General features: G+C 50.1%; 2 protein-coding genes across 5 annotated transcripts; one reads left to right on the forward strand and one right to left on the reverse strand.

The window, feature by feature from the left end:
• The first annotated feature begins 1,007 nt into the window (after positions 1–1,007).
• On the forward strand, positions 1,008–16,776 carry LOC135817905 (alpha-1,6-mannosyl-glycoprotein 2-beta-N-acetylglucosaminyltransferase-like). Of its 2 annotated transcripts, none has more exons than XM_065331198.1 (9): positions 1,008–1,232; positions 1,470–2,215; positions 3,033–3,130; positions 3,602–3,701; positions 4,087–4,217; positions 5,509–5,614; positions 5,904–5,993; positions 6,993–7,117; positions 14,866–16,776. In XM_065331198.1, the coding sequence occupies exons 2-9, from the start codon at positions 1,643–1,645 to the stop codon at positions 15,071–15,073; spliced, it is 1,431 nt and encodes a 476-aa protein (XP_065187270.1). In that variant the 5' UTR covers positions 1,008–1,232; positions 1,470–1,642; the 3' UTR covers positions 15,074–16,776. The 2 variants fall into 2 exon arrangements, with proteins under 2 accessions (XP_065187270.1, XP_065187271.1); XM_065331199.1 differs by having other exon boundaries at positions 1,008–1,174.
• Positions 16,777–16,950: 174 nt separating this feature from the next.
• Positions 16,951–25,828, reverse strand: LOC135817906 (uncharacterized). Of its 3 annotated transcripts, none has more exons than XM_065331203.1 (10): positions 25,488–25,828; positions 25,101–25,234; positions 20,775–21,055; positions 20,537–20,600; positions 20,311–20,402; positions 19,879–19,997; positions 19,350–19,442; positions 18,995–19,107; positions 18,093–18,170; positions 16,951–17,688 (listed from the first exon to the last, which is right to left on the reverse strand). In XM_065331203.1, the coding sequence occupies exons 2-10, from the start codon at positions 25,167–25,169 to the stop codon at positions 17,563–17,565; spliced, it is 1,035 nt and encodes a 344-aa protein (XP_065187275.1). In that variant the 5' UTR covers positions 25,170–25,234; positions 25,488–25,828; the 3' UTR covers positions 16,951–17,562. The 3 variants fall into 3 exon arrangements, with proteins under 3 accessions (XP_065187275.1, XP_065187274.1, XP_065187272.1); XM_065331202.1 differs by having other exon boundaries at positions 25,101–25,255; XM_065331200.1 differs by having other exon boundaries at positions 25,101–25,828.
• Between the last annotated feature and the right edge of the window lie 679 nt (positions 25,829–26,507).

Genomic DNA, 26,507 nt, shown 5'->3' on the forward strand with positions numbered 1-26,507 from the left:
TCATCAGCCTTGCAAGCTGTTGAATGGTGTAATCCCAGCACAAGTTGCTATGTGTAACATAGCTGTTCGCTATCATCGCTTTCGCGATGGGCATGTCTGAGTCTGAGTCTGGGTGTGCGTGCACGCGTGGGAGAGTACAAATGTCTCTGTGTTTGTATGAGCATATTGTGGGTAGTGGTTGTCAGGGAGCCGATAAAAGAATGTCTGACAACTCCTGGCATCCACCAGGGATCTGGGAGTACATGTTCTATATGTGCACATATATAGAAGCCTTGCTTTGATAGTTTTTAACATGTTTTCAATTTCGACAGCATGCTACAAGGCGAGGACGCACAGTGCTCCTGACTACAACCATAATCCAGTCTTGCGACCATTTGAACCGTATGGGGAAAAGCCCGGTAGGGACACTCTATATTCTAGGGGGTGATTGAATTTGGAATTTGATCTTTTTTGCTGATGTGTTATTGTTGTCGTTAGTGCTGGTGGTGTTGTTGTTGACGTTGCACGTTGTTGTGTTGCCGCGGCTGTAGGATCCATGTATGTCAATGATTTTTTAGTTATTGTATTGTTATTGTTATTTTTTGTCTTTCTCTGCCAACCGGGTTATGGTTGTAGCAAGAGTTCATAACCCCCATGGACTCTGTCTTGGTTGTAGTCAGGACTGTACTCGTACTGTCACCTGCTGTGCGTCCTCGGCCTCGCGCCTTGTTGTAAACATTATGCTGTCGAAATCAGGGAGTCGTAAAATACGACTCCCTGGTCGAAATCGAAAACATATCATGCTAGCATGAGTGTAGTACAAATGCGCCGGGGGAAGCCCCATCGCGCCGTGCCCCGCGGGTACACCGGCACCGTAGAGTAGACCTACGCGGTGCGCCGCTCCGTACACGCATGTACGCTGTATGTGAGTCATAATGTGACGCAAATAATTATTTGTTGTGTTACGTAATTACATCATTTTTCATTTTTGAAGCTGAAGTTTGGCTTGCCATGACTAGTCGACTTGTAATTGTGTTGATTTCGTGTACAAACAATAATAATAATATTATTATATACTTCCCGTCGTCTCCTGAAGCAAGTTGTCTGCCTACCCGATATTGGGTTCATATTGGGATTTTCCTGACCGAGGGACAGGCTGTCTTCAGCTGACACACAGAAACTCAACTGCTTTTGAGTGAGTTGCAGCTAAGCCCAAATCGCCTTGGAAAACAGTGTTTCTCGCTGCTAATACAGTGAGTAGAGAGGTCCTGAACGCACCGTGCCTTTGTAATGTCTTGGTCAGTATAGTGCTACTGACACGCCCAATGGTTGTCAGCTACAGTGCTGCAGCCAAGACTTTTCATTCATATTAAATAAAAATAATAAGCATCTGAGTGTATGTATGTATTTGTGTGTGCGTGTGTGTGTGTGCGGTGTGTGTGTGTGTGTGTGTGTGTGTGTGTGTGTGTGTATGTGGTTGTGACGTTTAGTGTAGAGACACTGGTCAGAACAAGGCCCAGTATGTCAACGCGTTAGAAGTGACGGGAAACTGAGAGCGGCCGTTGCCACTTGCTTTGTTGCTGTGGAGACCGGAAAGAACTGCGTGCCGCGCTTGGCAATGCCGCTGCCGTGCTCGGACTACTGACGCGTGACGGACCGGACCATGCACGGTCGCTGCCCCGTATTGACGAAGTCGTCATGGCGGCTTGTGCTGGTGTCCATGCTGGCAACACAGGTTGTCGGCTTTCTGCTGATGGTGGGCTTCTCCCCACGCCCGGACATCGAGTCATCTGTGTACGTGAAAGCTGAGTTTCCGGCGATTCAGCCCCACCCCGATCACCTGTCAATGACGTCAGCCAGTAGTCATGCGTCCAGTGCAAAAGACCTATTTCGAGAAAGTAACTTTCCGCCTGGCTCTGTGGCCAGAGGCCCAAGTGCTGACATCCCACAGGTACTCGCCGGTGAGGCACTGGATGATGCAGTCATTGCACTATACAAGCAGCGCGTCTCGGAGCGTAACCGCCGCTTGGTCATCCTGAACGAGGCCAAGTTCGGCGCCGTGTCGCCGAGCGACGTCGTGATTGTCGTCCAGGTGCACCGGCGCGTGCGTGAGCTGGAGCTGTTCCTGTCGGGGCTGGCGAAGGCGCGTGGCGTGGAGTCCAGTCTACTCATTGTCAGCATGGACTACATTACGCCAGGCCTGGAAAACATCATTGGCAATATCACCTTCTGCAGGGTAAGTTACTAGACTCCTGGATACAGTGATAGTCAACCATTAAAAATGTTGTTATTTGTGAGCTGTCGTTATTCACCAGGTTTAGAGTATGCAGTCAATTGGTACTCAGTCTGAAGATAGTGTTGTTATTCATGAGCTGTTGTTGTGCCTGTATCTGAGGTTGCTATTCGCGTGGTTAACGGTAGTGATACATTTCGTACACAACATGTTTTGGGCGCTTTGATAGCAAGCATGGCCTTGGCCCAGAATGTTGTCTCTTTGCTGCGAAAAACTTCTGCAACAGTCACCAGTTTCAGGCATGGCCCATCCTCAGGGCGGGCCACTGTTCTGATGCGAAGCATGTGCGTGGTGTCCAGTACTGCACAAAGCAAAGACGACACTGCTTAGTGCTTAGTTCCTTAGTGAACTCTAAGAACACATTCAACAGCTTGTTAAATCCGTTCTGGTTGGTGGATGTGTATGGTAAAAATTCACGGTTCGCAAGAGACTCGGCTAAAGACCTAGTTTTTCGCATCCGTAGGAATGCCACCACCCTCAAGAATCACGGCGCAGATGCAGCTCCTAAAGCGGTGGGAGTAGGGACAATGGCTGACAATGCCACAGCTGCCACTCGGGGTGTACTGACTTGACACTAGTTGTTAAGCAAGATTCGCGCCGACCAAACTCCTTAAAAAATTGTAATGCCGCTACACCCAGATCTTTGTTTGTATCTGTTTCTTGGCATGCCAGATACCCAGCACTGCGTCATTAAGCCCAAATTCCTGCAGAGTTTTTCTAAAGTGTGAGTGAGGGTATATGTGCTGCATTCTTTGTACAGGTGTTACCTATCTACTTCCCCCATTCGATTCAGCTGCATCCACGAGAGTTTCCCGGCACTGATCCGCATGATTGCAAGCCGTCCTTATCTAGACAAGAGTATGTTCTTTGCTTATGTCTATGGTTGTGCTGCTGCTGCTGCTGTCGTCGTGGTCGTCGTTGTTGTTGTTGTTGTTGTTGTTGTTGTTGTTGTTGTTGTTGTTGTTGTTGTTGTGAGATGATGATGGCAGTCCAACTTGTAGAAATTGAAGTTGCTGATGGCATGTTTGGAAAAGCTGGGTGCTTCTAATCAATGCTATTGTGCATGGGTTTCTGGGTCAGTGTTTTAACGGTAGAATGCAATCGCTAGTATTCCTTTTCATCGGTTTTGAGGGAGTGGAAACCTTCCTTTTCCCGTTCTTTCTCTGTCCTGCTGATCGCTTACAGCTAGTGCACAGGTGCATGACTGAGTACGTAGTGTGTGTGTGTGTGTGCGCGCGCGTGTGTGTGTATATGTGTGTTTGTGTGTGTGTGTATGTGTGTGCGTGTGCTGTTCGTTTATCTGTATGTCCGCGTGCCTGCCTGTGTTAGGGCTGAGGTGGCTGGCTGCGGGAATGCGGGCAACCCTGATTCGTACGGTCACTACCGGGATGCTGGCATCACGGCCACTAAGCATCACTGGTGGTGGAAGGTAAACAAACAATCCGATCATAGTCTTGTGCTCGCTACAGAAGCTTGCCTGTGCAGCACACCTTGAGCAATGCATCTGCCATCTGCATCTTGGCATGGCTGTACCTTGTGTTTGCCGGACCCGGTACCAAGCGGAATCCTGTGTTGACCGGATAAATTTCTATGCGCCGAAGTGCTGTGGATCGAACGCGCATCCCTAGATCAAGCGGAATCGTGTTATATCAGGACAGTTTCCGCTGCCACAATGGTGTCCGGTTAGCGCAGGTTTTGCTGTACTTAGAAGATGTGTTGTTGTAAAACCGGGTACAGTCATGAGGGAATCCCATGCCAGAGCTGACTTCCATGCCAATGTGTCGCTGTCAATGTGCGCTATTTTCCTGCTGCAGTGTGCGTTTGTGTTTGATCGGATTCCCGCACTGCACAATCACACCGGCTTCAAACTGTTCGTCGAAGAAGACCACTATCTCGCTCCCGACTTCCTGCATGTTCTCAACCTGATGGAGAAGTCCAGCATTGAGTAAGAAAACTTTCTCTGTAACGCGATGATGTGTATACATTAGATGGTATATTTGAATGTTGCTTGTCGGTTAATTAATTAACTGGCATGTCGGTTTTCCAACAGGGTACCAACAGCTCATACACTCTGTATTTACTTACTTGAAGTGCTGTTTACGGTCCTACTTCAAGTAAATGTGGACGGTGAGCACCATGACAGAAGCGGCGGAAGCAGTTTTGATTGGCCAGGCCATTCCGTAGCCTTTCATACGGTGCGTATGATATGGAGGGTGTACCGTAGCAGAGGACACACGCTGGTGGCCAAAAAGTTGGTCCGGCCATGGCCTGACCAACCGGACCGGTTCCACCGGGCCTGCATGAACGTTGTCGTTATGCAACGCCACGTACAAGTCAGTCTGTATAGATAAGCACGATGGCTGTCTCCGGATACTGCTAGTAACAGAGCATCAACATCAGGCTCTACTGTCCTTTTGTGTGTGTGAACACAAGATGCATTATTATTATTATGCAGCTGCAGTTATCTTAAGTATTCATACATCTAACAGCATCAAGTCCCGAGGGTAACGGATAACTGACACACAACGATAGTCATGTGAAGTCCGGCATCTGCCCAAACGGCCGTGAAGGCAGATATCGAGTGTGTATTGCCCACCGTGCGAGGTCTATAGTACATAATTATTTTGCATGCCTTTATACGGAAAGGGTTTATATTCAAGATCTCCATTTTGACCGATTTTAGGATAGGTACCACCGTGGCTGCTTGGCAAGGGAAAATGTTGGGAATATGGTGGGTGTGGATTTGAATTTGCGTGTTCCTTTCTTTCAGAATTTTCTTTTGAAAGAAAGGAGCAAGGATATTCGAATCAGAGATTTATGGCAGAGGAAGGTCGCTGATTGGCTGCTGTCTTCCATATTATGAGAAATAGGTGCAAGCTGCCTCCCATATATGGAATTTGCCCTCCAATTGTAGCACTGGGCCGTGGGGACTAACACTCTGATCAGTACTAACCTAGCAATCTGTGTGTGTGTGGGGGGGGGGGTGTCAACAAAACGGTCTTAAGTACCGTTGATCCACCCTGTTAGCGACGTGCGTGCAATGTGTTGAATATGGAATAATTAGCATGTGTAAAGTGCATTGTCAAAGAGCGGCGGAAGCAGAGCCTGCAGCATAGTACTGGTGCATGCACCTGGGCAGCGCCATAAACTAATAACTTCACATAACGTTTCAGTTTTCACTGAATTCCCTTGGTTTGTTCTCATGTTGTCACAATCTGTGTACCGGTATCTTTCAGGGATAAGAGGAACGTAGACTTCTTCTCTTTAGGCAGGCAACGGAAGAAATTGGGCAAGGGAGACCGGGTCCGCTTCAGTAAGATCAGCAATGGAGACTTCTCGCAGGTGAGGGGCAACGCTTGTGCATGCTGTGTGTGTGTGTGTGGGGGGGGGGGGTATATTATGTGTGTGTGTGTGTGTGGGTGTGGGTATATATGTGTGGGTATATTATGTGTGTGTGTGTGGGTATATATATGTGTGTGTGTGTGGGGGGGGGGGGGGTATATATGTGTGTGTGCGTATGCATGTACGTGTGTGTGTAAGTACACGTACACGTGTGTGTGTATATGGTGTGTATGTGCGTCTCAACATAATGGTCATTTACGAAATGTGTTCCTCCTTTCTATGTTGTCAGTTCGAGGCAGGCATGTGGAATTCTGCGGTTTACAACATGGGTTTCGCCTTCAAGAGGACGGTCTGGACCACTGTGAAGAGTTGTGCACAGGTATGGAAAGAGTTGTGTGCACAGTTTTTTTCTCCTTCCACCTGTGCTGTGATTCCTACTCATATCCGTACCCGTAATAGGTTCTTTACGATGAGTTTGCGTTGGGCTGGGGTGGACAGAAGCCTATGCCTCGTGTCGTCATCACGAATGCCAACCACAAGCCTGTCGCGCAATGTCTCCTGGCCTCTCCTCTGGACGCTCGACCAGCATTGGCCACATCGACGGAGGCTACGTGTGCAAGTAGAGCAGAACTCTCCAACTGTGAAGTCACAAGCCTTGTAAAGCTTGGGCGTTCAACATTGATGGAGGTCTGCTTTGTGGGCTGACTTGCCCTCTGGGGTTCTCTTGCACCCTGGCTCAGCGCAGCGTCTAGCAGCGCCACCATTCGGTCATCCCGGGCAGAAGCCTGCTGTGCTTGATCAGCGATCAGGTGCGCCAATCGGGCGAGGGTGTGGTCCTGCCTTGAAACTGGTTCACCTTCGCTGTGTTCCAAGTCGCCGTCCATATTGGTTGCTTCTCCACCTTCCGCGTCCATTGCTGCAATAGCAAGTTGGTTCGGGTCACTGCGCCATGTTATGTTCCACGAACTTGGATAGAATGAATCAACGTACATAAGGAAAGTGCCTTATGTACAGACTACATACACGTATTAGCGCTACAGACTACATATTAGCGTTAGCTAAATGAGCGTGCCAATTGTATGAATAATGTGATACAATTGATCCATGTCCTCTGAAGTACATACAATATCACACCAGGGGGGCTGCACCTATTTGTGTAGGTTGCGTAGGTTTTCAACTTTTCATGGATGGCATTCGTGTGTCATCTTTTCCTGAACGTTTTACGGCTATTCTGTGCTATTCTGCATTGACTTTGTATGTGGAAAGTTGGACAATCGCTTTTTGGGGGTTTATTTTAGTTGTACTGGTTTTGGTATTGTTGACATTTGCCGTCTTTGCTTCATACAGCTACCTGTTTGGGCTTTCTTTGTGCTGACAGGTGTTTTGTACATATGACGATTACAACTGGGATTGGACACTGTTCCATCTTGGCAAGTCGTGTCGGAACACGCCCTTCGAGGTCATGGCCGCGCTCGCGCCCAGAGTCTATCACTTTGGCATGTGGTACGTGTGTTTGTACGTGTGTTTGTACGTGTGTTTGTACGTGTGTTTGTACATGTGTTTGTACGTGTGTTTGTACGTGTGTTTGTACGTGTGTTTGTATGTGTGTTTGTACGTGTGTTTGTACGTGTGTTTGTACGTGTGTTTGTACGTGTGTTTGTACGTGTGTTTGTATGTTGTATTCACTGTACAGTCTAACCTCTTTAGGACGAACATCCAGGGACCGATGAGATTTGTTCGCAATAACGGGCGTTCTTCTTATCCACATGCTTTACCCAGTGAATACGCAGGGTTTTATCCAATACAGTTACGAATGCTAGTTCTTCTTAGGCAAACTTTTGTCTTATCAGTCGGTTCTTCCTAACCCGGAGGTTTCACTGTACTTCGGTGTATTTAGAGGATTACCCAACGGCTCTAGGCCTGTCCAGGGGATCTCCTACTCGATGAAATGGCATGTGTTCGGGAAAAATAAACTCAATAAAGCAAGGGTTTATCAAAGGCAACAAGGAAAGGAAGCAGGCACAGCAATGGCGAAAGTCATGGGGTTGGTATGCCATCCGTGTAGTGAGTGTAATGCGAAAATGTTGGAAAAGGGAATATTTGAATCCTGGGAGACAGGTTATAGAATTGAGAGAAGTGGCGGTGTTTTCGTGAGATCCTAGTGCCCCTAGGCACAACCCTCGTCACAGACACAAGCTCCTAATTCTCTTGTTGGTTAGAAGGTGTTCTTTATTAATCTGTCCCTGTTCTCGGGAGTTGTGTGATTATAGGAAAAATAGTGTGCAAAGTGAGTCGGACATGTATGGAAAAGTGTTGTATCGTGCTCTTTACAGTGGGTGCCCAATCGGGCAAAGCACAAACGAAAAGGGGGCCGTGAGTCAGTGCTGTCATGCAGCAACATTCTCCCCCCTGGCTACGAACCGTGGGAGAGTTAACATAAACATGCAAAAAAGAACAGAAGAAAAGCGAAGAAGACTGTATTAAAACCTAGCAACCATCGTGTTATTCGAGTAGAAATAAGGGTGGACGGTCCATGGACGCACGAAACAAGAAAAAAGGAAAACAAGAAAAAAAAGAGAAAAAAAACAGCGCAGCTAGCTGCAGCTCAGAAGTGCGGGAGGCATGACAGCTCTACGACCGCACGTCCAGTACACAAATTTTCGCGGCGGGTCGGCGAAAAACGCTACCTGATGCGGTCTTGACGTCGACAACACGGACAACACCATCGCGGCCTGGATGGACAGCTGAGACGACACCTTTGGGCCAGGAACCCCGTGGTGCGTTGTCATCCGCGATAATGACAATGTCGTTTACGACGAGCTGCTTCGTTTGGCGGTTCCACTTTGTGCGGCGAGCGAGAGTTGGAAGGTACTCGCGAACCCAACGGCGCCAGAACATATCTGCAAGGGCTTGCGCAACGCGCCATTGGCGCCGCAGCGAGACATCTCCTGCCTGCGCGATTCCTTGAAGAATGGCACACGAGGAACCGATCAGGAAGTGGTTCGGAGTCAAGGCCTCGTCATCGGCGGCATCCAGACTGACATGTGTGAGAGGTCGACTGTTCACGAGTGCCTCTGCTTCTGCCAGTGCGGTCAGGAGGGTCTCCTCCTTGGGATGGCGCTCTTTGAGGATGGCGTGAAGTGCGGTCTTGATGGATCCAACGAGCCGCTCCCAGGCTCCGCCCATGTGGGGTGCCGCCGGCGGGTTGAACGACCATGTAATGCCGTCATGAGAAAGCTGGTCCTGGATGCGAGCTTCATTCAGCTCACGAATGGCCTGGCGGAGCTCTTTGGCGGCGCCTTTGAAGTTGGTTCCGTTGTCTGAGTGGATCACCAGTGGACAGCCTCGCCTGCTGATGAATCGCCGGATGGCCATTAGCGTTGAGTCTGTGGACAGGTCGTGCGCCAGCTCCACGTGAACGGCTCGGGTGGCGAGACAAGTGAAGAGAGCGCCGTACCGCTTCTCATGTCTGCGCCCAACAGTGACAGACAGCGGGCCGAAGTAGTCCAGTCCTGTCCGTGTGAAGGGTCGCTGAAAGGCGTCAGTGCGGCACTCTGGCAGGGCCGACATGATTGGTGGCTGCGGCTTGGCACGGAGATTCTTGCAATGCTGGCACTCGCTCCAGGTGCTTCTTACCGCTGTGCGGATACCGGGCACCCAGTACTTCTGACGCAGCTCGTTCACTACGCGATCCTGTCCTTGATGTAACGACCAGACATGGTGTTGCTGTATGAGCAGCCTAGTGAAGGCGTGCTTCGGCGGGAGCAAGACAGGTTGGCGCAGGTTCTTGTTTTCAACCTTTGCGTTCCGTACGCGGCTGTCAGAGCGCATGATGCCATTGTCGTCGATGAAGGGTGTCATCTGGACCAGGCGGCTGTCCTTGTTGACTGGCTTGCCATTGCGGAGCGCAGCGAGTTCTTCTGGGAAGCCTTCCGCTTGTGCAGCTTTCCACCAAAGACTCTCCGCGGCTCGTAGCTCGGGGACTGTCAGCGACGGCTTGGCAGTGTCTCTTCCTCCGTGTCTCAGGTGGCGAGTGAAGCGTAGCACCCAGGCGGTTGCTCTTACCAGGCGACACCAGCTTGAGAAGCGCTCGATCTCTGGTAGTGCTGCCTTCAGGCTGGGTGGCTCTGAGCTGTCTCCGGCTGCTGCGTGGACGCCACTGAACGCACGCTTCAGCTCGAGATCATCCGGGTCCGGCGTACGAGTCTCCTCGGCGGGCCAGTCTGCTTCGCCTTGCCTCAAATAGTCCGGGCCGCCAAACCAGCGATCGTCCGGCTGCAAGCGCTGGGCAGAGATGCCTCTGGAGAGGTCGTCGGCTGGGTTCAGTCTTGTCGGTACCCAGTGCCACTGATCTACTTCTGTTGTGTCTGTTATTTCCGCGATCCGGTGGGCCACAAATGGTTTGAATTGCCGGGCGTCCGAGCGTATCCACAACAGCACCGTTCTGGAGTCTGTCCAGAATATGACCCGTGGAATTGAAATACGCAGCTGCTCCCGTACGGTACAGGATAGGCGCGAGGCGAGGACCGCAGCCTGGAGTTCCAGACGGGGTATCGAGGCCGGTTTCAGTGGAGCAACGCGTGCCTTCGCTGCAACTAGGGACACTGCCAGCTGAGTACCGTGGTTCGCTACTCTCAAGTACGCAGCGGCGCCGTATGCTTTCTCGCTTGCGTCAGCGAACACGTGCAGCTGGATGTCTGTAGCGACTGCAATCAACGGTGTGTAGCACCGTGGCACTTCTACGGTGGCCACCTGATCTAGCTCTGCAGCCCAATCTGTCCATCTCAGTGCAAGAGATGCAGGGAGTTCATCATCCCAGCCTATGCCAGCTCTCCACACGTCTTGGAGAAGCATGCGTGCGATGATGGAGTGGCAGGACACCAGGCCGAGTGGGTCGAATACCGACATTGTGTGTCGCAGGACGCTTCGCTTCGTGACTGGTGCCTTTGGATCTGGCTTCGTGCCGCAGGAGAAGCCAAGAGTGTCCTTCGCAGGGTCCCATCGGAGGCCCAGGGTCTTCTCGATGGGGAGGTCGTGGCTGTGGACGTTCACGATTCTTGGTGACCTCAGATCTGATGGAAGGCTCTCGAGGACCGTCGGAGAGTTGCTCACCCAGTTACGGATCACAAACCCTCCCCCCTCGTGGACGTCCATCACCTTGCGAGTCAGTGCTACAGCTTCCTCGGTTGTTGGGGTGCTGTCGAAATAGTCGTCGACATAGTGGCACTCTTCTATGGCTGTCACGGTTCGCGCATCTCCGGAAGCCAAGTCGTGCGCATTGATGTTCTTCGCAAACTGGGCGGCGGTTGGTGAGCAGACTGCACCGAACGTCATCACGTCCATCTGGTACACATCAGCTGGTCTGCTTGCATCCATGTCGCGCCAGAGGAAGCGTTGTGCATGACGGTCTTCGGGACGCATCTTCACCTGGTGGAACATCTCCTTGATGTCTGCACCAAAGGCAACCTCATACAGTCGGAAGTTGTACAGAACTTGTGTGATCGGCGTCAGGAGGTCGGGGCCGGTGAGGAGGAAGTCGTTTAGAGACTTTCCATGCGACTTTGCCGCGGCGTCAAACACCAGTCGCACCTTGCCCTTCTCTTTGTTGTACACAGCAAAGTGTGGCAGGTACCATGTCCGCTCTGGCTGGTGGGTGGCCTCCTCAGGTGACAGCTTCCGGGCATACCCCTGTTCCAAATAGCTGTCGATCTTGCTCTGGTAGCCTTGTGCAAGCGTGTCATCCTTCCGCAGGCGCCTCTCCAGCTGCTCGAGACGCTGGGCAGCCGTTGCCTTGCTCCGTGGAAGGGTGATGTTGTCCTCCCGCCAGAGAAGCCCCGTTTGCCACCGGCGTCCGGTACGCGTGGTGAGAGTGTCTAGCAGCTGGAGTGCGCGGTCGTCAGCCTTGCTGCGGATTTTCGCAGGCTTGACCCCGAGGGAGTCTAGGGCGAACGACTGCTGGACCAGGTCATGGAGGTCGCTGTCGAGACCCCAGGTGGAGAGGACCACGCCTTCATCGATTCTGCAGCGGTCGGCGATCGTTTTGCCATGAACAACCCACCCTAGCTTGGTCTGTGTAGCTACGGGTGCGTTTGGAGGGCCCTCCGCGATCACCCGTGGTGCGATCAGGCTGTAATTATCCTGTCCGATTAGGAGTCTGGGCTTGGCGCAAGACAGCGTTGGTAGTTCAAGTCCCTCCAGGTGGGGGCAGTTTTTCAGCCGTTGAGGGTTGATTGATTGTGTTGGCAGGTTGAACTTGGCATGAGTGTGGACGTTTGTCAAGGTGAAGCTGTCCTGTCTCTGCCTGCCAGCTACGCTGAATGTTACTACCTTGGAGCTGGACTCCTGGTGCTGCTTGCCATCCGTCCATGACAGCCTCAGGGGCCGCGTTGGTCCTGCAAGTCCAAGTTCCTCCGCCAGTTCGCTTTCAATCAAGGACACTGTTGAGCCTTCGTCCAGGAGTGCGTATGTATCAGCCGCTATGTCTCCGTTTCGCACCGTGACCGGAATCACCCTCAGCAGCACCCTTCCACTGTGTTCCGACACGTGGGTTGCCGAGGTGTATGTCGTCTCTGACATGCGTCCTAGCGGTGCTACACTTCCGCGGCCATCGCGGTGTAGTAGCGGATGGTGGGGTTTGCCACACGAGCAGGCCTTCTCCTCGCATACCCTCGCCAGGTGGCCTTCGCCAAGGCAGCGGAAGCACAGCCGTCTGTCACTAACGAACTGCCGACGGGCGTTAAGTGGCTCCGCGGCTAGCTGACGGCAGCTACTTGTGGTGTGCCCAGCTTTGCTGCAGAATAGGCAATGTGGCTTACCGGCGGTGGCCTCCACGACTGTGAACGTTTGGCCTGTGCGTGGAGTGGCATGAGTGACGTCACATGGGCTCGGCTGAGCGACTAGGCATGCAGCCTTGGCCCTCTGTTGAAGCCAGGCAGAGAAGGTGTCCAGGTGCGGGTCTGTGCCGGTTTTAAGCACGTACTCTCCCCACTGGATCCGAAGCCCCCCAGACAGCTTGCCAACTAGCTCCTTGACCAATTGAGGGTTGTAGAGATGGCCGGTGCACTTTGTGCTTCGCATAGTGGCCACAAGGTTGCGGCACAGGGCGCTGATTTCAATCAGTACCTCGATGGCCTCCTCCGACTTCATGCCTCTCTGTGATTTCGTCTTCAGAATGAGATTCTGGACAATCTGGTCCGGGCGGCCGAACCTCATCCTCAAGATGGAGATGACCTCCCCTACATTGTCGGGGAGAGTCATCATCCCCTGTACAGCTTCCTTTGCCTTTCCGCGCAGCGCCTTTTGCAGTCGTCCAAGGTTCTCCCCGTTCGAGAATCCGCACTCTCTGGTCGTGTGCTCCAGGGCGAAGATGAATGCTGGCCACTCGTCAGCATGTCCAGAGAACTGAGGCAAGTCCTTGGCAGTGGACTGCCTTGCCATGAAATGGTGGGTGGTGAGATTCATGGGGTGTGACTGCCTTGCACTTGTAGGGGTAGGACGTGTGCCATTGGGCTCGTTCCCTGAAGCCCGCTCACCTTGGACTTGGTGGTCCAGTAACAGATCCTGGATTTGACCATTGGCTTCCTCAAGCGCTGCTCCCATGTTTCTCTCCGCGCGCTCGGCGCGCTGTGCGCGCTCAGCTAGGCTAATGCGATCTGCGCATGTCAGCTCGGATCCGTTGCCGGTCTCCCGTGATCGACGGGACGAACTTGATCGGACGCTGGCATTACTGCTGCCGCTTGACCGGTTTCTGTTCAACTTCTTCTGGAGTTCTAGCTTCTTGCGGATCAGCTTTCGTTCTACTTCTGCAAGCTCCTCCGCGGCGATACGTTCCGCTTCCGCGTCGAGTTCGTCGATTGAGCGGAGCGAGCGCCGGCTGCTGCAAGACGTTGCTGATGAAGTGGTGAGTGAACGAGCGCTCATCGACCTGCTCCCGTTTTGGTACCCTGCGCTGGCTGCAGCAAGGCCTGCATTTTCGCCGATCTGCGCGTCGTTTGTGTACTGGACACGCTTTTGGTGTGCATGAGGCAAAAAAGGAACAGCCGGGGTCACAGAGCGCGTGTGAGTGTCATGCAAATCGGAACCTAAAAAGGACTGGCCAGCGTACGGCTGGTGAGGTGCTAAATCTACAGCAACATGATGTGGTGCGTGTACGGGATCATTGTTTGCATGCATTTGTGTGGAGGTACGTGTGTGCGAATATGAAAACGGCCTACTTGTAGAGGAAGCATTACATGTTTCAAAATTGTTTTCATGACTTTCATGAACAAACTCATTCGTGGAACTACTAACATTAGTATTACGAACAGCAGAACAAACGGGCATATAATTATGAGTCGGACATGTATGGAAAAGTGTTGTATCGTGCTCTTTACAGTGGGTGCCCAATCGGGCAAAGCACAAACGAAAAGGGTGCCGTGAGTCAGTGCTGTCATGCAGCAACAGGCGGTAAACAGTTCCATAGCATGCTTGCTTTGTGGAAACACAGAGTGGAAGAACATACACCATGGTTCAGTTTGTTCGGTCTTCTGGGACTCGAAGACAGAGACAGGTGGAAACTTTCTTACTCAGCAAAGACCTCCTGCTTCGCAGCTACTCTAGCTTGCAAGATGTCTAAACGCTCCAGCTCAGCTTTGGTAAGGGTATATACTATAATATTATAGGACCGGGCTGAGGTGGCATTTTCCACCAGAGTCGGGCGCACATAACCTCTGTGGAGAAGTAGGGAGGCCTCCGGGGCAAGATGCCGTCTCATAAATGATATAGCACAATAGGTTTCCACGGCATTGAAAGGTCTTCAGGACAGTTGAATAGTGGATTGTACTGGACTAGTCTGGCGCAGCACAGAGATAATGAGGCCGAACCTGATAGCTATGAAAAACATATTTCCGAAGCCAGATTTGTATGTATGAACATGTAAATATATGAACATGTGTGTGTGTGTGTGTGTGTGTGTGTGTGTGTGTGTGTGTGTGTGTGTGTGTGTGTGTGTGTGTGTGTGTGTGCGTGTGCGTGTGTGCGTGCGTACTGTATTAAAAAGAGTGGAAAATTAAAGTCTACAATTGGAGTATTCCGGCCAGAAAAAGCCACTCCAATCAGCTGTGACATGCAATGTCAATCTGAAATAATGGTGGTTGATTCCTCAGTGGTGTAGGCTATTGAACAGTGTCATCATATTCACAGCCCAAGTTGCTATGTCACTTGCTGTATGTCGCCTGTTTCTCTTCTCTTCTGTTTTGTGACCATGGTGACAGCGGCGTGCACTTCAAGATGAAGAACTGTAATCCTGCTGATGCTCTCACGGAGTACATACAGTTCCTCGACGGCAACCGGTATAAGCAATTTCCGACAGGCATAACCAGTATCGTGCCCGTGGCCCGCATGCGCCGAAACGTGAAGCCCTTCGGTGGCTGGGGAGACCGCCGCGACGTACAGCAGTGCATGTCATTCATTGGCTCATAGCGACGGGACATACATTACTCCAGTGATATCATTCATTGGCTCATAGCGGCAGCTAGGACATACTCCAGTGATGTCATTCACTAGGTCATAGTGGCGTGACGTACGGCAGTGTATGTCAATCGCTGGGTAATGGCGGCGGGACATACTCCAGTGATGTAATTGACTGGCTCATAGCGGCTGGACATACTCCAGTGATGCAGTTGACTGGCTCATAGCGGCGGGACATACTCCAGTGATGTCATTCACTGGGTCATAGCGACGGGACATACTCCAGTGATGTCATTCATTGGCTCATAGCGGCGGGACATACTCCAGTGCGGGCATGTCTGGGTGCCGCCACTTTCCACCACAGGAGTGCTTACCGCTCAGGTAGGGTGTGTTGCCACGGCGGTTCGTGACCGTCCTTGATCTCGTAGCGGCACTGTACCTTACCTTTAATACTGACCATTCATGAAAAGATGATTCTGAAGTCTATCTCTCCAAAAAGCAAGCCATAACAAGAATAGGATATCGGCCAGGTTTTGCCCCCCAGCACTGAATTGGAGGAAAACCATGAAAATCCAGGCCGTTCACACCACTTGCATAACAGTACATTGCGCGGGTTCGAACCCCAGCTGAAGTACCTTTTTGGACCCCTTTTCAAGTTCCAAGTCTCGCGGCATGCACTGCACCGTGTACCACAAAATCACGAAAAATCGCCAAATACGGGATCTAGCCAGCGCCAGCGCTCTGAATGGACTGAATGGACAAAGGACAGTGTCACTAGCAATTACCTGTATTCTGTGCAACCCTACTAGCTGCTGTTGCCTTGAATATGTTGATGGTAACTTATCTAACGTTAACACCTCTATTTACCATTTTAATACTCTTTCACTGATCCTATATCATTCTGATACTAGTTTATCAGTTTGACACACACCTGGCGTTGTCCTGCACCTATTACCAGTCACTATCTCCTCATCCTCTGCTTTATTTCGAGTCAATCTACCTCCTGGAGCAGGCTGTGGTCTTTGTTGTGCGACAGCTGGTCTGGTGCAGGGTGCGCATGCATACACGCACATACCTCAGACCTCAGACATGCCCATCGCGGGAGCGATGATAGCGAACAGCTATGTTAGACATAGCAACTTGTGCTGGGATTACACCATTCAACAGCTTGCAAGGCTGATGAATTGACCGCCACTATTTTTAGCCTGGTATCCACCACACGCACATACACACACACACACACACACACACACACACACACACGCACACACACACACACACACGGATACTGAAAGGTGATGTGAGTCCGGGGCCGGGCGGATGCCATGTTTCACCGCGTTGGATACAGCGGTGCAGAGACGGCGCTCGGGTTGGTTAACAGTTTTGATGAGATTGGACACTACACCTTAGTCCACATTTTGACCACCAGCGAACAAACTCTGCATGCAAGCTTTTTTTTCAGGCACACCACGCTTCCATAAATCTAATTTGAGTGTGAGGCTGCATGGTAGCCGGATGAAAATGATGCAATCGCATTGGCTGTCTTAGTGACAGGAATGAACAAGGAATCATCGCCACGCGCGCGTCTTCAAGGATAGCGGAAGGTCAAGAACTGAGGTGAAATCGTTTCGCGCACACATAGTCATTGTATTGTGTTCAATAGGCTTATAGCTGTTCAACTCTTCATGATTATATTTCGATCACCTTGAGGTGTGGGTCAGCCCGTTCACAAGTTCCTTTGGCTGAGTTAACACAACAGAACAAGAAAGGAATACACGGCGTGTTGTATTGACATGCACACTGCCACAACACTCTGTCTCTGTGTGTGTGTGTGTGTGTGTGTGTCGGGGGAGGGGGATTCTGGAGCAGAGACTGCTTCAGTCGGTGTATTTCAAGGCAGGTGGGAGAGAGTGGTTTCAAATACAAGTACAAGTACGATAACTGCTAAATCTGTTGTTACGCGTGAGGTGAGATAGGTGGCCTAGCTAAATGTCCTAACACCAGGACTGGAGCAGTTACGGATATGCTGCGTGCATTAACGATGATGGACCATGGTCAAAATAATAAAGCTTAAGGTTAATATAATCAGGATATGTGCATTAGTAACGGACACTTGGTCTCCTGTCCGGTATTCGTTAAGAGACACTACGTTGTATTGTCGTAGGTTTTCAGATGATTCTGGGTACTATGTAAAGCCAACATCAACATACTATGTAGAGTGGTCAATCTGCACTATGCAATCTCCAACATGTAGAGTGCTTGTACTAGCAGAAGCGAACCTATTGTGCACTGAACGCAACGCAACTCCACAAAATGAGGCAAAAGCATTGGCGCAGTAGCAAGTAGAAGGCATGCTAAGATGGATATGGTTGTGGAGCGGCGGCAAACAAGTCGCTTGTAGACTGCAGAGAGTTCTTGGGATGAAACTTATGGAAAGTGATGAGACGGGACAGCGTCAACTTGTCTGTTCCTATGTCTGTTCTTGCCGAGAAAGCCACCCATCACTCTCCTGGACCGAATGGGTTCTTCTGGTCAGGCTTGAGGCCGCCAAGGGTGTGATTGACCAGTCGATGATGGGCTTCATCGGCACGGATAGCTAGGATCACGTCACGCATCATTGCACCCTCCTGCACGTGCACACATGCACAAAGTAGAAAGAGGAGGGATGTTGCGGTTTGCTATGTCAATACATACTGCGGAGCACATGTACAGTACGTACAATATAACAAAGCCATGTTCGTGATCTTCACCTTACATAATATTTTACTGTATGTGAACTTGAATTTTTTTAAAGGCAGACTTGATTCTTCAAAGTGATTGTCATAACAGTACAGTGACACAACATTGGAGAGAGAGAGAGAGAGAGAGAGAGAGAGAGAGAGAGAGGGAGGGAGGGAGGGAGAGACAGACAGACGTGCACGCATACCACACCCACCCACACACCCACAGGTGTTTCCCTATGCGGAACAGGAGCGTAAGCAGGCTGGTGCCGAACAGGGGAAACCCCTGGGCAGATATTGGTGACACTTACCCCTAGGCGCCAGTAGTTGACAGCAATCGGCGGCGCTGGCATCTTGCACCACATCTTCAAGTGACCACTGTCAATCTCCTGGGATTGGAGTAGGAAACAAAAATTAATGATGACACCAGATCAGTCATAAATCAAAGCCAGTCTGATCCCAAATGAACACATGCAGCAAATGTATCAGTAGAGAAAGGAGGTACTTCAAAAATGCATGCGCCATGCAAATTAGAAATAATACACTGTATGAATACAGATCTTGCATGTTGTTCCCACTATGGTTCAGGGTATCAGTATAAGCTGCAACCCTCCCGTGAAGGCAAAACATATCTGGCCTTGTTTGCACTGTCTGTGAATGTATGTCAGGATACGAGCTGTGGGATGGAATTCTGGCTGAGTTGATCAGAAATACTTCGAAACAGACGTGTATCTCACGCACCGGGCATATACAGTGGTTCAAATCTGCGTTTAATAGTAGTGTGAATGTTCAACACCGGGCTGTCCAAACTTCACACGTACAGTCGACTCCTGATATAACGAACACCATTGTGCAGGAGAATTAGTTTTATAGCCGAAGCTCGTTAAAAAAAAATGCACTTGCACGGTGGGCTGAAACAGGGACATGGACAACGGTTCGCTTTATCAAGAAATTCGCGATATGCGAGTTCCTTATAAGTGTAGGTGACAGTACAGTAAAACCTGGTGTAAGCGACCACCTGCTCTTAACCACCGCTTTTCCATGCACCGACAGTTCTACACAGACACTGTGGCACCTGGTTCTAAAGACCACCTGGCCTTAACGGCCGCTTTTGCTTGCACCGTGGGGTGGTCGCTTAAACCAGGTTTTCCTGTACTTGTGAGTGGTGGTTGCAAACAAATATTTCAACACCAAGCCCAGGTCATCAACATACCGCCAAGCAGTGAGTGTACGTCTTCACAGCATCCTCCTCCAGGTAGCCAACGAAGCGATGACAGAAGCGAGGCGAGACAAGGTAGGCGACGAAAAAGATGTTTGTGAAAATACCTGCACCGCACGCAGACAAGCGGTCAAAAACAGAATAGGACGGGTTAAGGCTAACATGAGAACGTATTGCCAGGGAAATGGACAAAAGAAAGAGCAAGAGCGAGAGAAAAAGAGAGAGGGAAGAGAGAGAGAGAGAGAGAGAGAGAGAGAGAGAGAGAGAGAGAGAGAGAGAGAGAGAGAGAGAGAGAGAGAGAGAGAGAGAGAGAGAGAGAGAGAGAGGGAAACCAGCCGATTCTACACACCTTGCAGCAGAAGTACGTTGAAGCGGAAGAGATTTCCCGGCTTTCGCATCTCCAGCGCCGTCAGCAGGTGCATTCGCTCGTTCTCTGCTTCCTCTGTGATGATACCACAGAAGGAGACAACACTCATGGAATTATCCAGGTGAACTGATGCTGTGGGACATTGACACAAACTGAGATGCACTTCCAGTTACTATACTGTCATTACAGTCATGTACGAGTGCCAAAAACAGTCTAAAATGTGTGCAACTGAGTGGTTTCAAAATGAGAATTTGATAACAACACACCTATGTTATAACAGATCTCTACTTGTCATTTTAGCAAAGGTTGAATTTAAGTGATTCGGGGAAGGAGAGGTGTTTTCCCTAAACTTTAGTCTCGTCAACAGAGAATTCGTGTTCCTCCGGTCGGCACTAACTGACTGTACTGTTTCCAACTTGAGTTCTCAGTCGTTAAAAATTGACGTCGCAAAATCGGGCGATTTCCTGAGCGACTCTCTCACTAACTACCAGTATTCTTGCCAGTATCTTACCGAGTAGTGTGTGGATCCAGCCATGGTCTCTTTCGAAGCGGCGTAAAGACTGCAAGTGCCGTGCCATTGCCCCCATCATACCAGGCACGCCAGCAACCGTTTCAAGGAAGATAATTCGCCTGCAAACGGAAGAGGAAAGCAAGAAAAATGAAGCTGTGCAACAAGCATCCAGAGAAATGGACATGGGGACAGACCAACCAGGCAGTAATCAGGTGCGGATACATCTTCATTCTTGGTCACATGACTGCATCTGCGTAGAAAGTGTACTTCGAAGTACATAATTATGTGGACAATGGCACCAAAAACTAATGGTCAACATCACGTGACCCATTGATGCAGGTGCTTCACTGGTATTGGAAGCAACATGGCTGCCCGATATGGTCATGTGATAGATGTGCGACACGTCTATTCTGGCTGCTGTAGAACACTCACCTGAGCCACTTGATTTCGTTCATGTTTCCAAACTGATAGCCAGAGAGGATGTCGAAGCCGAAGCGCAGCAGCCGTACAGTGTAGTAGGCAAGCTATAGGAATGGAGAGCAGGACGATAGAGAAACGAGTGAAGAGAACTACTGGTTACGGCGAGAAGTCATGTCAAAGAAGCTCTCTCTCACACACACAGCCGACAGGGACGCCATAATGATGATCATGGTCTTACCTTTTCTGTCTTGTCGGCGGGCTCATGGTGGGTGATTGTGACGCTCTCCGCTTCATTCTTGCCCCTGATCACAGAGACGATAAAACAAATCCAACGAAAAAAGACCATTCAAGGGTCAAACCAGTATCAGAAAGTCTCAAGCTTGAAACTGCAACACGAGGAGCAATGTCGGGCACACCACTGACACACGTAGGCACGTTACAATACAAAATAATGTTCAATGTCCAGCTCTACCCACCAGATCAAGTGCGGTAACACATAGTCTTCGTACTTCTCCTCTGCAACCATACCGGCCTGACCACCGGCCTGACCACCGGCACCATCAGCAGCAGCAGCACCACTGTTAGGTGACTTCTTCTGCACGTCGTAGTCTGGCTTGGGCAGTTCGCTGTACATGGGGTGGTGCTGCAAGTTGGTACGGAAGTGCTGGCCGCCGTGGTTCGACGCGCTAGAGCCGGGAGACTCCTCTTCCTTGCGCCATTCCGCACTGGTCGAGATAGCACGGCTTGCCGTCGACCACTGCGGCAAGAAAATGCAGAGTACGGAGGACGCGTTCAGTACTTTTTTTAATAGTGTTATAATATATTCATGGCATCATTGGAAGAGTCTGCATTGGCACTGCATGAGAATCGACCCTGCCTATACAAAAGGTACATAGACGACATAATCATGCTATGGCGCCATGGCCGGAGAGCGTTGGAGCGTTTTGTCGAACATATGAACAGTCAACATCCATTCATTCGCTTCACAGTCAATCACTCAGACAACGCCACACGCAGTATCGACTACCTTGACCTAACTATTTCCATCAGTGCGGAGTGTCAGCTTCAATGGGAGCTTTTCATCAAGCCGTCCCACAGTGGAGTACATTTGTCGTATTACTCAGCAGTGCCGATGGCCTCCAAGCGCGCAGTAGCTAAGAACCAGTTTGGCAGGGCTATGAGGAACGCATCGACCGAAAAGGGAAGACAAGCCGGGATTGGGAAGATCTCTGCACTGCTGAAGGCAAATGATTACCCGGACAATGAAATAAGCCGCGCCATCAAGAATGCTGCTCGCTTCGCAAATGCAACACCCCGCCAGTGGAAGAAACCGGACCAAGTCATCCTGAAGCTGCCGTTTATCAACGAAGCACTGTCCGCGCGGGTTTCTCGACGCGTGCGCCGGTTCAGTCCTGATGTTCGTATTGTGTTCACATCTGGTCCATCACTGAAGAGGAAACTTGTTCGGTCATCATTGTCTGCCCGTGTATGTCCCCGTGAGGTGCAGAGAGCGAAGGTGAAGCGTGGTCGTGGCGCACCGATGGTGTGTAGAGCATGTGATACGGGTATGTCTGATCGTGAATGTGTGGCGAAGCATGTTGTCTACAGTATGATGTGCACGCTTTGTCAAGAGCTGTACGTCGGGGAAACCGAGCGGCCAGTGCGGGAGCGGTTTCAGGAGCACTACCGGGAAGCGCGGACGATGGTGGAGAAAGCTCCCTGGGGCAACCACTACAAAACCCACCACCGAGAATCTCACACATCATCTTCACAATTTCAGCCCTTCCACCAGGCGAAGATTCTCGGCAGGGAGCCTTCTCTTCCATCACGCAAGTACCTTGAGGCAACAGAGATCAGAAATCGACGACCAAAGGTGAACAGCGACAAGGGTTGGCGCCTTTCGGCATGAATCAAACTTCCCAGCACATGGCTGATCTACAGACTGGGTATTCCACACCTTGTTGTTATCACAGCGAGTGCGGGATCTCAGATTCGACATCTCGAATGGATAACCACACCTGACTTGAGAGCTTGAGAAGATTAACACACTCCATACTTGACTCTTAACCCCCCTCCCGTCTCACCACACAAACACACACATACACACACACACACCTGGTACCTGGTAAACACTGCCATTACGGTCACGTGTCCCCTTACGGGGCCGACAATATAGAACGACGAGCGGGACCATGTTCGAGAGAGCCATCTCCAGCAGCTATGGATCTGGCTTATCATCGGAAACGATTCCTCTCACGGCTGCCGCTAGAACTGGTCCATCACTCTCCACAACAGAGCGAACATTCCATGAGCCAACGCTCAGAGTCGTTCCAAGTCGTCGTCTTCGTGCGGTAGTTTGCTCCACTCACGGGCTTGCAAAGCCTCGCGAAGGACTCCGAGGTGGGGGCGACGAGGAGAGTGTCGGCATCGTAACTATCCGACCAAGTCTCCTGTCGGTGAATACCCCACCTCAGGCACTGTTGGCCTGGACGGCTGGGGACACCCCAGGCCGTCCACAACGGCGAGAACAAGCACGGACGGAGGCCAGAAACAAGAGCCCGAAAAGTACAACCGTCCTCCACCAGAGCAGAGAACACACACATTGTCAAGATGTTCAACTATTTGAAAGATTTTCTTATCGTCGGAAACGATTCCTCTCACGGCGGCCGTTCGAACTGGTCCATCACTCTCCACAACAGAGCAAACATTCCATGAACCAATGCTCAGAGTCGTTCCAAGTTGTCGTCTTCGTGCGGTAGTTTGCTCCACTCGCGGGCTTGCAAGGCCTCGCGAAGGACTCTGAGGTGGGGCGACGAGGAGAGTGTCGGCATCGTAACTATCCGACCAAGTCTCCTGTCGGTGAATACCCCACCTCAGGCACACACACACACACACACACACACATCAACTCAACCATGGCTGTTTCACGCCCACTTTGCACTTGATGAAATGCTCACTTACATTGTTATGTCTTAGTGCTAGCTTATAACGTGTCTCAGATTACATGTAGTAGTGTGAAGTATGTAGTGTGAATTATGTGACTGTTCCTGTACTGTCTTATAAAAGCCAACTTTGTATCATTCTTCTCCTATAATCCCTGATGATGCCCTCCTGGGTGAAAATTTGGACAATTTCAACTGTACGTGGTGTAGCCAAGGACTGTTAGTGTCGCGAATCTCACGACGGAGATTCCGAATTATTTATTTTACGTATTTTTGTGTATTTTTTTACGCACGAGATTTTTTCTTGCGTACAGCCGCCATGTTTATTTTCTATGGCAACGAGGTCAGCACACGAGGAAACCATGTTTATTTTCTATGGCAACGAGGTCAGCACACGAGGAAAGAACTCGGTGCTCCTTCGTCCACGTAGACAGATATATTTTGCTTCCACTCGTTTCAGAGTTACATATGTATGCTTCTCTCTCAGATCAGTATTTATCCAGAGAAGTATTTACTACTAGTATCCAGAGAAGTATTTACTAGTAGCCAGAGAAGTAATTATACAGAGACTTATTTATACGAACCCAAGTATTTCTACAATCAGTCTTTCAGTCTAATCAATAAATCTCCCAACCAAGTATACTCGTCAGAGTCTAAAATTATTATCTTGTCCGTCGGTCTATGTAACGATAACGACGCGACAGTTAGTGTGTTGCGAGTTGGGTATACCTTTTTCTTTTCTATAAAAATAGCAACACGGAGGAATTGCGTGATCATGCTCTGGCAGCCAACTTTTTTTAAAGGGGAAGTTAAGGCAAAAATTAAAATTTCACCAGTTGTAGTCTTCGGGGTGCTCAGTCGAATGGTCGTGGTCCGAGGAAGCTGAGACGCTCCCTTCCTACTTGAATCCCAATCGAACTCGCGTACTTCCACCGAAACTGGGTGACTGCGCCCTACTAGATGGGGATTTGTATGCAAAATGTCACTAAAAACGCCATTTCGTTCTTATAAAAGCATGGATGACCGCGATTGGCCCATATGTTGTAGTCTTTTGGACGCTGAGTCGATTGGTTTTGGTCCGAAAAGGCTGCGATGCAGCGTTCCTCCTTTATTCCCAATCGAACATGGTTGAAGAAGCGGTCACGTGCTCCTGCGTACACCAGTCACCTGGTCACCGTGCCTGCAGGGTACAACTTACTAGCCTGTTTGACCATTTTTGGGTGCAGTCCTGTCACTCGAGTTGAACCTTGGTGTGAAAGTTGTCACCTGCTGGCGTGGTGACCAGGTGATTTGGGCACCCAGGAGCACGTGACCACTTGTTCAACCATGTTCGATTGGGAATAAAGGAGGAACGCTGCATCGCAGCCTTTTCGGACCAAAACCAGTCGACTCAGCGTCCAAAAGACTACAACATATGGGCCAATCGCGGTCATCCGTGCTTTTATAAGAACGAAATGGCGCTTTTAGTGACATTTTGCATACAAATCCCCATCTAGTAGGGCGCAGTCACCCAGTTTCGGTGGAAGTGCGCGAGTTCGATTGGGATTCAAGTAGGAAGGGAGCGTCTCAGCTTTCTCGGACCAAGACCATTCGACTCAGCACCCCGAAGACTACAACTGGTGAAATTTTAATTTTTGCCTTAACTTCCCCTTTAACCATTTCCTGGAGATATGATAAGTAGGCCTCCAAATACACGTACTATAACAGTTCACTCATGGCAAATTTACTCCCATGTTCCACTGCAAATTGTGTACATCTCGTGTACGAAACGGCAAAGAAAAACTGCCAAGCGTCGTCATTAGTAGATCTGCAATCCTTAACTTTTGAAAAGAAATTGCAGCACAACTAATAGTTACTTACCAGAGGGACACTGCGCGACAGTGACGAGCAGCGCTGTCCTCCGCGAACAGCAAACGCCGCCAATGCCATGCCTCTTCCAGGTTATGCAGCTCCAGAGGATAAAATTCGATCTCCAGATGAGAGGGTACCTTCTTCTGTAGAGATCAGAAGGAAGACTGCAGGAACGTCCTTTACTTTGGTTGTGCAATAAATTCAAAAGGATCAATTTGTTTTCAAAATTTCAGACCGATGCCTGTGCAGCTAGCTGACACGTGCTCATTACACGCTTTCACGTCACTTGCATGCAGCACGGTGCAGTTATGCGGTGGAAGGCGCTACGGACAGTCAAGTCAAAGTAACAGAACAGCACCAGCCGCTAGCAACATCTGCAAAGACTTGCAAGCTCACCTTTTTCGCGAATACCAAAACGTTCACTTCTTTGATTCCTTCCGCGCTGCGAAGTCTGCCTCTACATTTATATGAGCCAAATCAGCACTGCTTTTACCATGTTTACCTCCGGACGATCGCGAGGCAGTGCCGGGCCTTGATTCACGCAATCGCCAGTAACACGACTTGTACTTGTATTGAGTCAATGACTGTGTGTTTGTTGCAGTACTCATAATGGTGCAATCCGATGACACTTGACAACGGGAGCGAGGATTTATGGTGTGTAAGCGGTCTAGACGTCTCTAGCTAGCACTTCACTGGGCAGATTAGATTAATTATTTCAGGGAAGAGAGGAGGAGAAGGATGTAACGGTTACCGTTTTGGTGTTGTTCAGCAGTCACTGGCTCGGGCCAGGCTGCATTTGTGCCATGACGTCCTGCACTAAAAATTCACACTATCGCTGAGTCGGTATCAGTATTGCGCCACATGCCCACGGCAGAGTTTCTTGGGTTCGCCGCTGACGCGTGAGTGACGGCACTACACTGACTTCCTCGGATGAGTTGGATCCCTGTGGGGTGGATGCATTCCTACATACGTAATGGGCTATATAACTGGGCTATGGCATTGGCATGTGGGGGAGTCTGCAGCCTAAGTATTTCCAGTGCCAAGAGTATTCATAAGAATAATAACCCCTGGCGGTTATCAACTCTTGATCTTGCCTTGGCAATACTAACACAATCATGTTTTCGATTTCAACTATCAAGCAAGGCTTCTATAATACATGTAATTTTGATCCCTCTCAAGTGTGTGTAATACATGTAATTATATAATTAATACGAAGTAGTGGTTGCGACTTCGGCGATGATTTGTAAGAAAGGTTTGCTCCCCACACCGGAGCTCGCGCTCTTCAGGCACAATCTTCCTCAGCCTACTCAAGCTCAACTGATGAGGGGTGAATTCCCCGAAACACTGTGTTTTGAGCAGGGAGTGGTGCTTTCTTGCAGGTTTGCCGAGTCGAAGGTTCGATGGACTTCTCGTGTG

This window comes from Sycon ciliatum, chromosome 5 (genome assembly GCF_964019385.1).
Source record: "Sycon ciliatum chromosome 5, ocSycCili1.1, whole genome shotgun sequence".
NCBI lineage: Eukaryota > Metazoa > Porifera > Calcarea > Leucosolenida > Sycettidae > Sycon > Sycon ciliatum.

Coding starts and splice junctions, on each gene's coding strand:
- LOC135817906 (XM_065331203.1), bottom strand. CDS start 25,169: ATGGCATTGGCGGCGTTTGCTGTTCGCGGAGGACAGCGCTGCTCGTCA. Junction 21,056..25,100: donor TGTCGCGCAGTGTCCCTCTG/GTAAGTAACTAT, acceptor TTCTTGCCGCAG/TGGTCGACGGCAAGCCGTGC. Junction 20,601..20,774: donor GTGTTACCGCACTTGATCTG/GTGGGTAGAGCT, acceptor CTCTGTGATCAG/GGGCAAGAATGAAGCGGAGA.
- LOC135817905 (XM_065331198.1), top strand. CDS start 1,643: ATGCACGGTCGCTGCCCCGTATTGACGAAGTCGTCATGGCGGCTTGTG. Junction 4,218..5,508: donor ATGGAGAAGTCCAGCATTGA/GTAAGAAAACTT, acceptor GGTATCTTTCAG/GGATAAGAGGAACGTAGACT. Junction 5,994..6,992: donor CTGTGAAGAGTTGTGCACAG/GTATGGAAAGAG, acceptor TTGTGCTGACAG/GTGTTTTGTACATATGACGA.